The 13,528-nt window shown below is 33.6% G+C and overlaps 2 protein-coding genes across 2 annotated transcripts; both read left to right on the top strand.

Annotated features, from left to right (window-relative positions):
• Positions 1–7,668: 7,668 nt before the first annotated feature.
• Positions 7,669–8,046, top strand: LOC116109528 (probable glutathione S-transferase). Its single transcript, XM_031395755.1, has one exon. It carries the CDS (start codon positions 7,669–7,671, stop codon positions 8,044–8,046), a length of 378 nt encoding a protein of 125 aa, XP_031251615.1.
• Positions 8,047–10,896: 2,850 nt separating this feature from the next.
• Positions 10,897–13,261, top strand: LOC116109527 (sodium transporter HKT1-like; the record flags this gene model as incomplete). The annotated part of the gene is made up of 3 exons (XM_031395754.1): positions 10,897–11,273; positions 12,674–12,901; positions 12,983–13,261. Coding segments are annotated over 3 exons (804 nt in total), but the record flags the coding sequence as incomplete, so codon positions are not given.
• Positions 13,262–13,528: the final 267 nt, after the last annotated feature.

Below are 13,528 nucleotides of genomic sequence, written 5' to 3'. Positions count from 1 at the left end.
AACTCCCTAATAAATGAGGTATTTTTACAAGATTTTTTAAGTTATAAAACATATTATTTGGGCTAAATACAGCACTCAAATATGGGCTTTACATTGGGTTTAAAAAGAAATATTAAACTAATAATCTATATGCGGCTTTATGTGATAAACCCAAATAAGTTTAATAGTCAAGAAATTCAACATTAGTTTTTGACAACGGTAACGTTTTTTATGTAGTTTCTCAACTATTTCCTTGAAGTTTTAGAAACGATGTCAAATTAGATCATGGATTGTTTATATACAAAACAAAATCCATGTTGGCAATTCATGTAAATTTCCATGTCAACAAACACAAAGCTGGTGTAAACAACAACCAAAAAAAAAAACCTAATGAAAACACTTTTGTTTAAAAACTAAAACTAATTTGCACAGCATCTGTTATGAACCACAGATTTGTTCTTCAGCTTCTGAGATTCACAAGCACAGTTGCAATTTGTTGCTAAGAAATGTAATAGAAACGCAGCGTTTTGCTGAAGCAACTAACCGACACTAGGCGAAAGTGAAGTAGTTCTGTTACCGCTTACTTAGCATGGTGTTAATTAACTAATAACTGAGTTTTAGAACTTCATTTAAATATTATAAACTAATATTTGTTGTTAGAATAATTGATGCAGATAGTCCAGTTCCTATTGTACCTAAACCTTAATTTCTATATATAATGTTACAAACTCATACACCGATTTCTTGGTGAAAAAGAAATAACTTCATGGTCTGACCATTAGGTAGCTAAGGAAAATTGCACCTAAAATTATGGGAGGATTTTTGTGATCTGAACGAGCTTACAATGACATTATAAAATGAGAACTCTACAAAATTTTACAATATTTATTTGCCAATGAGAAGAAGCTTGGGATATTATTTTCCAGGTCAAACATTTCTAGTGCTTTACTTATGGGCTATGGCCACCGAAAACTAGTCTAACTTACCTAAGTAGTAATTTCCAAAGCAGTTCCTTCAGTCAAGTCAATATCTGATTATATATCACTTAACACAAAATTACTAAAATATAACTATTTCTTATAACTTCGAAATTAACTATTTGTTGACTGCAATATTTCTTTAGTTTTGAAAAGTTTTGGTATATGAATAATATATAGTACGAGTTTGTCGTACTACAGCAAACATTTGCTTGCATTTTTTTTCTTTTTCCTTTTCTTTCCCTAAAGTTGCAAGTTTTTCAATTGAGAATTTACAAGAAATTTTATTTGACACAAAAATATTTTTTCGTTATGGGTAGTTACAATTTTAGAAATTTATTAATTTAATTTATATAATGTCAATATTTTTATATCCGGATTGGGCCTTGACCCGATCAAGGGGTTGGTCCCTAGGTTAGGTGGTTCGATCAGTAGGTTTGACCGATGGTGTCATGCTAACGTTAGCATGACATAATAAAATTTTAAAACTCTAGTAATTAATAAAATGCCAACATTAACATGGCATCATTTGAAATTGAAATTTTGAAATTGCACTTTAGTAATCCGGTTTAGCCACTGGTTGAACCACGGGTCAATCTAGTCCAATGGTTAAAACAGGTTTTATCCATTCAGTGTACCGAATTTCAATCGGACTTGCCAGGTTTTAAAACCATGTACAATATATGTCTTCTTCTAAGTAAAAATTGCAAAAAATATCCACCCTAAAGACAGGTCAAATTTACTATCAGGTCCACATATTAACAATTTTTTAAAGATAACAAAGATCAACACACTCTAGCGGTGTGGAAAATCTCGTTTCCTTACAGAAAAAGAAATGATAAACAGCTTGGGAAAAAGCAAAGAAAATTGTTATAGGCAATATTCACGGGAAAAAATGTCTGAAATCCTTAATTTCTTTTTTTTTTTTTAAGACCTCAAGGAAGGAATTTTATTGAACAAAGGAAAAATTACACTAAACTCACGATGCAATTTAAGGATTTAAATTTATGAAAATATTCCCAATTTTGATTAAGGTAGAAAAGTTGCGAAGTTTAATTAAGTCTACATTAACCAATATGGTGGCCGGATAATAAGATTAATTTGATTGAGGTAAATTTTAATATATGATTTAGACTCTGTATTTGTTGAAAATTCTAATAAAAATAAAACATATATAAGAGAGAGAAACTATGAGAGTTTTTATTCTAACGCGGCCTATTGACTAACGCGGTGCAGAAAACTACCTGTAAAATTCTCAACGAGTGAGATTTTGTTATAAATTTCCAATGGCTCATCAACAGAAAAGAAAGAAGAAAAACCCTAGAGTGAGAGCGAGAGTGCAAGTGAGATTTGAGATTTTAACGATGTTCAAATTCCGTTTTAGCAGCAAACCGAAAGCTTCTAGTTCTCAATCAGGTGCTAAGGGGTTGGTGTTGAACAAGAACAACCTCGAAACGGAGTGCGAAACACATACATGTTTGTTCATAAAAACAACTCTATGGCTGAAGAGATTTCTCCTGGAGTTCCAAGACCAAGTGGTTTGGATCTCTTTGGACGTAACAATCTTTAGCTAGTTCTCTACCAGGTGCTAATGGGGATGGTGTTGAACAAGAAGAACCTCGAAATGGAGTGCGAAATACATACATGTTTGTTCATGACGACAACTCTACGGTTGAAGAGATTTCTCCTGGAGTTCTAAGACCAAGTGCTTTGGATCTCTTCGGACCTAAAAATCATTTAGCTGTTTCAGCGGCAGAAACAAAAAATGAGCATCCATCTACTCTGAAGCTCTTTGCAAAAAGAAAAAAAATAATGAAGAACAAGATCCTTGTCAATTTCAAGTGATAAAAAAAATAAAAATTCTCTGGACGTATAGGTCTTTTGCATTTTCCATCAAACTCTGGGTATAGTTCATTTGTATCAGTTTATTTTTGAGAAAATTTTGATATTTTTGTGGCAATGTCTAGATTCATTAGTTCTATCAGTTTAAATTCAAACACAATAAGCTATGAATTTTCAAATATTCAAAGCCCTAAAGTTGGATTTTTTCGTAAGAAAGTGCTCATATGTATGATAAATGTAATATTCAACCATTTACTCGATGGATGATTTTTGTTTCAAGTTCAAATTAAGACTACTCTTTGTTGGTAAGTCTTCCATCCAACTCCTAGTTCTATCTATAAAATAAAATCCTCATCCTAAAATAAACAGACTCTAAATAAAGTAAAATTTTTTTAGAGTTTGTTTATGGCACGAGGCGAGTTCATTGTTTATGCTTAATTAAATAGAAAATACATTGAAAACAACAAAATTTAATCAAAATTGTTAAGTGTTGAGCTTAAAAGAAAAAGAAAATGCATATTGAGTTTGTGAATTTCGGATGTTGAGTAGATTAAAGGTTCCAGGTCAGTTGTTATAAAATTAATGCTGAAACTATCCGTTGTTGAACATGGTTTTAAAGCCTCATGTCATAGGTTTGAATCTCCATATTTCAACTAAACAAAATATAAATCTGACTTTCATACGATGGAGTTTGTTGAACTTTAAAATTTAATCGGATCAAAGCATTATTGTAATACCCCATATTTCTATGTGGATTTTATTTATGTGAATTTGGGGGGTAATGTGTAAGAATTGAAACTGTTTGGGAACATTTTAGTAAGAAATAAGATCTAGTAGGACTGTTAATAGTTTTGTAGGAGGACTTGAGTACAATTAGAAATGTCAAAATCTTTTAAGGGACATTTTTAAATTGATTAAAGACAAGGGGTCTTATGATATTGTGACATGCAAGGGCACATGCAAATTTTTCCAGGGGTGAGACTGTAATAAAACAGAACTTTAATTAAAGGATTTGGGGGTGCAAGATGTAATAATCAGAAACTAGGGGATGCACGGATAATCGTCCACTGCAAGATGGATTAAAAAACTGAATTGTTGGTAGCTAGTTTTGCCAATGTTGGTTGAAGGATTCTATTAATTTGAAATGAGAAGAAGAAGAAGAACGGGAGAGTGGAGAAAGAGAAGACCAAGAGAGTGAGAGGGGAAAAGGTGACAGAGGGAGAAGGATTTTTGCCTTACCTTCTTTTGTGTAAATTGAAAGAGAGAAAAACAATATTTGAGAAGTGCTTTGTAGGAGAAGAATTTTCGGAGAAATTTTGGGGTAAAGGACAAGAGTTAGACATGCATTTTCAATCCATTATTGTATTTAATCAATCTTTCATTTTCTCTTTGATTAGATCATAATCCTTATAACAATTTTGAATCAAATAGGTGAAGAAGACAAGAGGACCTAGCACTTGAGTTGAAAGCAAGGGAAAAAGTCGTGAGTGGACTAGTATTGCATAAACAATTCATGTTTTCAAAATTCATGCTTGAATGGGTTAATTCATACACTTTAGTTACTGTCCTATATTGGTTTTTATGATATATTTAGCCTATGGAAGGGTTGATTATATATTGGAAATATGAAACTAAGTAAATTGTTGGCTAAGTGATGAAGTACAAATGGCATACATGTGATTTTTTTTTTTTTTTTTTTTTTTTTTTTTAATATGGAGTTGTAGTTACATGTAACCGGCTGCCCCTTTTGATTTAAAGTGTTGCTGGAATTTACATATATTTATGTTTGTACTCGCTGACCCTTAATTTGAAATGATGCTGGAAATTTTAAGTTTACTATCATTGACTTGCTAGAATTTTGTTTTGTATTGTGTTCACTGTTCATTGGAAATTTTGGGGCAGAGATATTGTTTGGGTATTGGATTTATTATATATGGTGGGCTGGCCTATTAACTTATTAATAAGGCCTAGTTATTTTATTGGGTATTGGATTTTTACTATTCGGTGGGCTGGCCTATTAATAATATGGCCCAGTTTCTTTTGTAAACCCTTTTTATTCTTTCGGTTTGGGCCTTAGGGAAAGTCCCCCCTCTTGAATTAGACTCCTATATTCTGAAGGGGGGAAACTATCATGTTTTCAGAGTTTTGGGGGGTTGATAAGAATCTAAAAGTTTACAAGTTGACTTAAAGATTTAAAAGTACGAGGGTTGATTAAAAAATTTAAAAATATAAGGGGTAATTGAACATTTTACATGGAGATTAATTATGAGGTTTTGTTTAAAGGGATTATTAAGAAAAACATTTTCAAAAATATTCACCCTCCTCTTGGGATCCCGAGTCCCTCGAAGCGCCTGGATCTGATGAGATAGGATACCTGGGAGGGGGAGTGACAATTATAATTTAAACTTTCCAACACAATTTAGACTAATTTTGCCACTGCATGATTGGATGCCACCCAAGACTTTTTCCTCTAACTTGTCTCTCCTCTATAGTACCCATTCCCAATCTTCATTTCTCAAAGAATATGCCGTAACAGTTTTAAGTTACCATGTAACTTGGTGTTGCTATTAAGCTCCAATAAAAATTACTTAACATAATTAAGGAAGTCTTGCTGATAACTTATGAAACTTTAATTTAAAGAAATCAGAGATAATAACCCCCAAATAGATTACAAAAAAATTTCTTCATGCAATGTAGACCCTATCTTTCAAAACAAATATATATAACTCACTCTACTGAATCATTTATTGGATCAACTTCTATAACTACTGCCTTAACTCATCTGTAGTGGAATGCCGCTATGGGAGATAAATATCGATCAGGCCACACTTCAAATATGCATATACTTGGAAATAAATGGGTGTTTAAGATCAATTATCAGCATTTAGGATACTTTTTTCATTTATTTTACTGAGAAATCTTAGCAACCATGTCTATAGCATATTGTTAAACCTACTTCCGAATTTCTTATGTAGGATAGAAACAAGAAAAATCTTAGCTATGTACTGCTAAGTAATATTAATCACTATGTTTCTGATAAACATTCATGCAGCAGTCCGAAAATAATTGAGAAAATAGAACTCCATAAAACTAGAAAACAACTGGGCTTGAAAGTTGAAACACTCACCTCTTTTGGTACTCAGGGTCGATGCAACCCAGAAATATGAAGCTTCAGGCTGGGAAAGATTGGATGAAAATGCTCTTTGAAAGAGAATCTGAAGTGAACCATCAAGTGGAGAGTCTAATCTAATCTCTCAAAGAGAATCAAAATTATATTTTAAACTGGATGAATAAAATTTTACTTAAGCATCTTGTTCGATACCGGGAATCTTGGTATTGATATTCGCCTCCAAGAAGGAAAATCTAGTATTATGTGACTGTCATGCATATGCATGGTATTAAAAAAAGAATTAACATGGTGTAACCATATGGAAAGTATCAAAAGAGTTATGAGTACTTTTTTTTTTTTTTTTTTTAAGTAAGTAGTATCATTAAAAGAGAGAAAAAATGTACAAAGAAGTCATAAAAAAATGATCATCCTACCTTAGGACAGATCTTGGGAAAGGAACAAAAACACAAGCGTAATACACTAAAAACTTAATCTCCTCTTGTTTGTCTAAATTAAGCACGTGAAAGATAGGACAAAGAGGAGAGGAGCAATCCAAAGAATATAAAGACAAAGACATTCTACCATAGGACATGTTCTGAGATAGGATTCATAAAAACTTAAACAAGACTAAGAACAACAATAAATAACATCATTCCTACCTTACAACAATCTTTGGGTTAGGAAAACCCATGTTCGTCATATGTTGGTTTGCAAGATAATCATAGGTAATCTCCAAATCTCCACAAGTTTTATATTGACCATGAAATATTTCATTTTATTGAGGTCCATAGCCCTATCTAGCTCTCACCATGTTCTGAATGTGGTTGTGAATTGTTTAAGCATCCAACTACATCTCTGCCACATAAGTGGTGAAATTAGGATTTTAATTTTTAACCAAAGAAAGAACAATAGATTAACTTGGGGATCAATGATTAGAACTAACTAGAGGTGAAATTGGGTTGAGTTGAGTTAAGTATCTGACTACTCGAGCTTGGCTCGAACGCTACAATACCGAGTTCGAGTTCGATCTTGAAGAATTGAGTTCAAACTTGAACTTGGTACTTTAAAGGGATACTTGAGCTCGAATTCGAGCTCGGTTAATTGAACTTTCAAGCTCGAGTTCTAATTCGAGCTCAAGCTGATTGAAAAAATCAGAAAAAATTCTAGCAGACAATGAAAGATTTGCCATCTAAAATTTGCCAAAAATTCCAGTGGGATCAACTCTAGTTAATATTTTTAATTCTAAAAATAATTTTTATTATTATCTGAAGAGAAAAGAATCGCAGCAAAAATCTTTGAGAAAAGAAGAAGAGAAAGTGGTTAAGAGAGTAACAGATTCAGTCAAGTAATCTGGGTGTTTCTGTTTTTGCTTACAAAGACGAAAGCTACAGTACAAAGCACATATATACTGCATTTTTAGTAAAACGTAGCGTATTGGCAAGGTTATTCCTGACCCTATTCTACTCGCATATGACACTCTGATCCCTTAGACTCTTATACACAATATTCTCCCTGAAACTGAACTGTACTCACATATGACACTTTATTATTATCAAACACGAAAAATAAATTCAAAATTAAATATTTATTAACAAAATTTAATAAATGAAAAAAAAAAACAAATTTCCATGAACAATAATATTTGAAATTTTTTCTTTGTGATACCCCAGTGACTGGGGCCCAGTCCCACAACAACAAAATCCTCCCTCCATCACTGTATTTCCCATCAAAGATTTCAATAAACATAGTAGGAAAAAAAAAATGCAGGTGTTTGAAGCTGGGAGGAAGACCTGGAGAACAAGAGATGAAAATCAGGAGGAAGCCAAGAGGGAATTCGTTAAAATCCTGAACAGATTGGAAGATGAGCTTGGAGAAAAGCCATTCTTCGGAGGTGAAACCTTGGGGTTCATGGATATTTGTTTGGTTCCTCACTACTGTTATTTTCACACATATGAGATTTTGTCCGGCTTGAGCATTGAAAAAGAGCGCCCCAAATACATGGCGTGGGTTAAGAGATGTCTGCAGAAAGAGAGTATTTCGAAGACACTTTCTGATCGGAAGAATGCGCTTGGATTACACACAAAGACGAGGAGGAGGCGAAGGAGGGAGTTTTTATATTTTAGGGTTTCTAATTTTTAATCCCCAAATCCACTTCGACTTTTACATAATTTGAATATGGGTGGATTTGCAATTTTAAAAACTATAAAATTTTATGACTCCCTCTTAGTTTCAAAACTATCAAATGCACCCTCAAGCTTGTTGAAGCTCACGAGCTTTTCGAGCCGATTAGCATTGTGTTAGAACTCAGCTCGACGTTGTAATTGAGCCAAGTTGAGCATTTAATTAGCCGAGCGTGAGGGTCTTGACTCGGCTTTCACCCCTAATTAAAAGATATCATTATAAAAATAAAACTAAATTTTGTTCGTGTACGTTATACAATGTGAGGAGAAAAAGAACAAAGTTAAGATGTATCATGGTATGAGAAAGACAAAAATTAATAAGATATAAAATTAAAAACTGACTTACCTATTATTGTTGTTATGTAAGAATTAAGATGTAGTTATTTATTGGCTAGTGTAACACGTCTATTCAGTTGTTTGCAAAAGACAAAATAATATATATATAAACTATCACGTGGAGTATTCATTAAAAATTAATAAGGACATTTCTTAATTTTTTTTTTTTTAATAATTGTGAAATGCTTGAAAAAGAAATACATACATGTTAGTACAATTTAGATTAGCTTTAAGTAAATCCAGATTAGTTTACCGTTAGCAAGCTCAATCAAGACTTACAGCTTTGTCAAAATATATATCATAATTTATTAATAATATTGAGCACAATTAGAACTGATCAACTTGAACGTCAATTATTTTTTTACGGACATAAGTACATTCGAGAAATAATTAGAGGGTCTATATAGTTTGTGTTAAATTTCGTTGTGTTAAACTAGTTCTGTAGTCAATATTTTGTCATGTTACTTTATCTGTGAACTTGAGTCAAATTTATGTCAGCATATTCGGACATGTCATGTGCAAGGTTTTAAAACCCGACTTGGGATGAAACCTGACAAAGTGATCGACTCCCAGGTTGACCGGTTAAACTGGTTTGACCGATAGGTCAAACTAGTGATGTTAACGTATCCAAAAGTTTAAAATTCAGCAAAAACACCCCTAATAATCACATAAGTCTCTATAGGTTTGAAATCCTACAAAAACATCCCAAATGCATGCGGATCATTAGCTTTAACAACCCAGGCCAAATAGGGCTCGTTTTTTGCATCAACAACATTCTCCATCACACAAAAATACTCCCCTCAACCTCCTGACCAAAACTCATCTCACCCCACCTCACCCCCATTTGCCTCACTAATCGCTAACAACAGCATACTATTGTGGCTGCGTGAATTTTGCTATTTTCGGTCGTTTCACTCATCAATAATCACTTCCATCACCACCTTTGGACTTATTGGCCCTTCCACTGTAAAACCCCCAACATCTGCCATCGTGTGCTCGCTGATTGTCATCTTCCTCTCAAGGGTTTGCTATGAACGGTTAAAACTGATAAGCGGCTCGATAAAGGCCCAGAGTCCCTATTGAACTTGTTGAACTAGCTAGGCCAGGTAGGGTTTTAAAACACACATCACGTGTACTAACTTTGTAAAGAGAGTGAAGAATATAAACTAAAAAAAATCAGAGAACCATAAAAATCAATTAAGAACTCAATTAAGAATTCAACAAACAAAGTTGAATCTTTCTCAAGTTTTTCTACTCTCACCTATTTATTTATTCTTACAGTACTCAATCACACAAGACCCACTAAGATTATTAATCTGAGCCTTACTCACAAAAACTATCAATTGATCTTGGGAGCTGAATCTACAGCCAATAGTTTGAAAGGAAAAGCTAAAATATTTGGTTCATATTCAGATTAGACAATATTACAACTTTATCATAGATTTGCACGACTTAAATATATAGAGACCTAGAATGGTATGTTGAACAGAATATGTCTTTCAGCCTGAGTATCCATCCGAGCCTAGAGCTTTATCATCACCAATGCTAAACATAGCTTGCCTTACCTCCTCAGAAGAGACCGGGTGTATCATGTTAGTCTTATGGAAGTCAGACACTTGAATCGAAAACATATCATTCATGCTCTCTAAAGAGATAACCGAGCTATTAGTACCAAGGAGTTGTTCAAAAAACGAGACAAACTCCTCCACCATCTCTTGGCCTTCCATAATTTCTCCCAAACCCTGTGTGATCCTATCAATTTTTCGCAAATTATTGGGTGTTCTTAAGAACTAGTGGACAAAAGTTGAGTTTTTATCACTTATGCAAAACCAGTGGACTTTCGCTCTCTATTTAAGGAACCGTTCTTCATCAAGAAGAGCTACTCAAAAAGCATTTGAGAAGATCACCTCTTGGTCACGAAGCTCTCTATTATAAGGATCTAAGTCTGGAGCTTGCTGGATCATTTTAACTTCATTCCTCAAAACGTCCACTCTATGATTGAGGTTACCCTGCTTTCGGTTCAGCATCCTGAAATGGGATTTTAACAACTTTAATTTTTTAACCACCCTATAAATAGGCACACCTTCAATGCCCAAAGCCCAAATCCTCTGCACCAAAGGCTGAAAATCTTCCTTGTAAACCATATAATTGAAGAATTTAAAGGGTTGAGGTTTAGAAGTAGTTAGAAGAGGGAAGGTTGTTAATGACGGGTTGTGGTCACTGATCCCATGGGGTAAAAAAAAGATGTTAACTCTGGGAAACTGGGCAACAAAGTGGGCATTACCCATTACCCGATCAAGCTTCTTTAGGACTTCATTCTCTTTATGCGGCTTTCTATTCTAGATGTACAGTATCCTAGCTTGACTAAGATCCTCAACTTCAATATCACTCACACAATCCCTAAACTCCTTCATTCCCGAAGTGACGTAGTTAGTACCCCCTATTCCCCCACTTAAATTCAAGGTGATGTTGAAATCTAAATCCCCAAACTCTCCTTGGAAACACGTTGTATCCATCTTGCCTGCGACTTGTCATCTGGATTTTGAATAAAATCACAAGGCGAGCGGAGTTTGAGTACATGTTGAGGAATCAGAAAGAGATGGGCTACCCTCATTTGTTCTCTAGTGTTCGTTCTTATTTTCTCGGAGCTACTGTTTTTGGGTTCTTGTTTGTGCAGTTTGTCCTCTTTTGTTCCCTGGAATGGAATTCGGAAGCTATGGATGGTCTGAATTTCTACGAGAAAGTGGTTGGTTCATTATTTGAAGTGGTTAATTCGAGGTACACCGGCGAATCTGTGTTTGATCTCTCCACACTTTCTTCAGCAGTGCTGGTGCTCTTTGTTGTTATGATGTAAGTTCTTCACTCTCCCTTTATTCTCTCTGTATAATATTTTTATTTTCGAAATTTAATGATTGATATGTATATCATATATTTTCCGTATTTTTTTTGTCCATGAAAGATATTTTACTGATAATAAAGTAATTAATTTGTTTCTGAAAGGATGATCAATTTGTCAGTTTTGTATTCTCTCAAAAAGAGAAAAAAGAAAAAGAAAAACAAACCAAATTTTGTCTTCGAAGGTGTTTAAATACTTTCTGAAAAATAAGATATATTTATCAATTACTTTATGAACCTATAGTAATATAAAATCATAAAAATTCGATCGATTTTTCTGTAAAACTAGCTTAGGGTTTGCAAACAAAACAGAAAAACAGAGAGAAAAGCGTTTAATTTTTGTTTACGTAATGATTCAATTCGTCAAGCTACAGTGAGGAGCAACTTTACTCTTTTATACAAAGACAAGGATGAAGAGTAGAGTGGTTAAGTAAAGTGCATTGTACAACTAACTTTACTGAAATAAAAAACGACACCGTATTGCAGAATTACAAGTTCCTCCTGCTACTTGAATTTTTTGCATTTTCATCCTTTGACCAACATTTTCTACTTACCTTTATAAACGTTCGTATTGAAGCATTTATATATAGTCAGCGGTGAAGCAACTTTATAATTTGGATTCTATAGATCATTTTAGAACAAGTTGTTGGATAATTAGGGGCGCACCCAACGCCACTGCCTACATACTGGATTCTCTGTAACCATTTTAGAAGCTTTCTGGCAAAAGCTATGTATGGTTAGATTAGTGGCGAATCCAATTTAAGTGACTATCTGCCCATGGGGCATGAGGTCATGCCATAATAATCAGTGGAAAGTCACAGTATAACTGTTTTAATATTAAAAGAACTGTTTAAACTAGTAAATTAAGTGATGACAACATATAGTTGCTCTCTATACGAAAATTTAGAAGTTTTTCACTTGCAGATCGGAAGTCAACGACTAAACATTGACTTTACAAAACTGCAAAAGCAAAGACATCGAACTGACTGTTGGCCTATAGTCTAGAAAACCTGTATATCTGAGAATTTTTAGTTAAACATGCATACACTAAGAATTTTGAAAAATTACAAGTTAAAGCTTTTCAAGATAAGCTTATTACATGATATGCTTATGGTAAATATCATAATAAAAATATTAGTTCCATAATACCTTTATATTCAATGGAACGGATCTTATTATATAAATTTTTGACCCTTAATATGGGATGAGATCTTTGAATTAAATTTTTTACAACAATTCTCAAACCACATGGGATGAGATCGTTAACTGTATGTAAAAGTAGATCTATTCAAAACATGTAAGTCTTACTTGTGTTTCTTTATATAAGGAGAGATCTAACCATTCAATCTGTGCAGGTATCTCCCACCTTATACATCATTTTTACCAAGAAGATATCAAGAAAAGGATTCAGAAAATTGCAAACCGAAAGAAAATGAAAAGAAGGGTTTTGTGGAGAGTCTGATATTGTCACAACTTTCCTATTTAGTCATGGGAATCATCATAATCTGCATCACTGAGAGAGACAAAATTAAGAACGACCCCCTCAACTTCAATGTGTTAAACATCACATTAGAAGTTATGAGGTCAGATTAATTATTAATTTCTCTTTGTTGATTATCAATCTAGGCAAAAAATTCTAAAAGAAAATTATGTTTATTGTGTAGTGCATATGGGAATGTTGGGTTCTCAACTGGGTACAGTTGTAAACGGCAACTGAAACCTGACAGCTCCTGCAAGGATACTTGGTATGGATTTGTTGGAAGATGGAGTACCGGAGGAAAATTAATGCTCACTATAATTATGTTCTTTGGAAGGCTAAAGAAATTCAACATGAAAGGTGGTAAATCCTGGAAGCTCTCCTAGCTACTAGCAAGTCTTTAATTATCTGGTATAGATGTAATTTGCAACCGGGGAGCAACGTAGTGTAACCTTAAGTTATTGACTTCTAGCGTTATTAAAATATAATGTAATGTAGCTTTTCAGCTTTTTCTTGTGTTGTAGTACTCGGAGAAGAGATAATATAATGTAATTATTTAGCTTTTGGATAATGTAATGTAATTTATGGACTTCTGATCTTTTTTATATAGTTTTTTGAGTCATCACAATGCTCTTGTTGTGGATTAAAGTATCAGAATTCAGAAATCTGACACTTTAATCCACAAGTTTTGTGGACTGAATTAACAGTAGAATGCTGGTGAATGTAATCTGGT

The sequence above is a fragment of the Pistacia vera genome, unplaced genomic scaffold (genome assembly GCF_008641045.1).
Source record: "Pistacia vera cultivar Batoury unplaced genomic scaffold, PisVer_v2 Contig581, whole genome shotgun sequence".
NCBI lineage: Eukaryota > Viridiplantae > Streptophyta > Magnoliopsida > Sapindales > Anacardiaceae > Pistacia > Pistacia vera.
Note: the sequence above shows the minus strand (reverse complement) of the source record. Positions and strands in the feature narration are given on the sequence as shown.

Coding starts and splice junctions, on each gene's coding strand:
- LOC116109528 (XM_031395755.1), top strand. CDS start 7,669: ATGCAGGTGTTTGAAGCTGGGAGGAAGACCTGGAGAACAAGAGATGAA.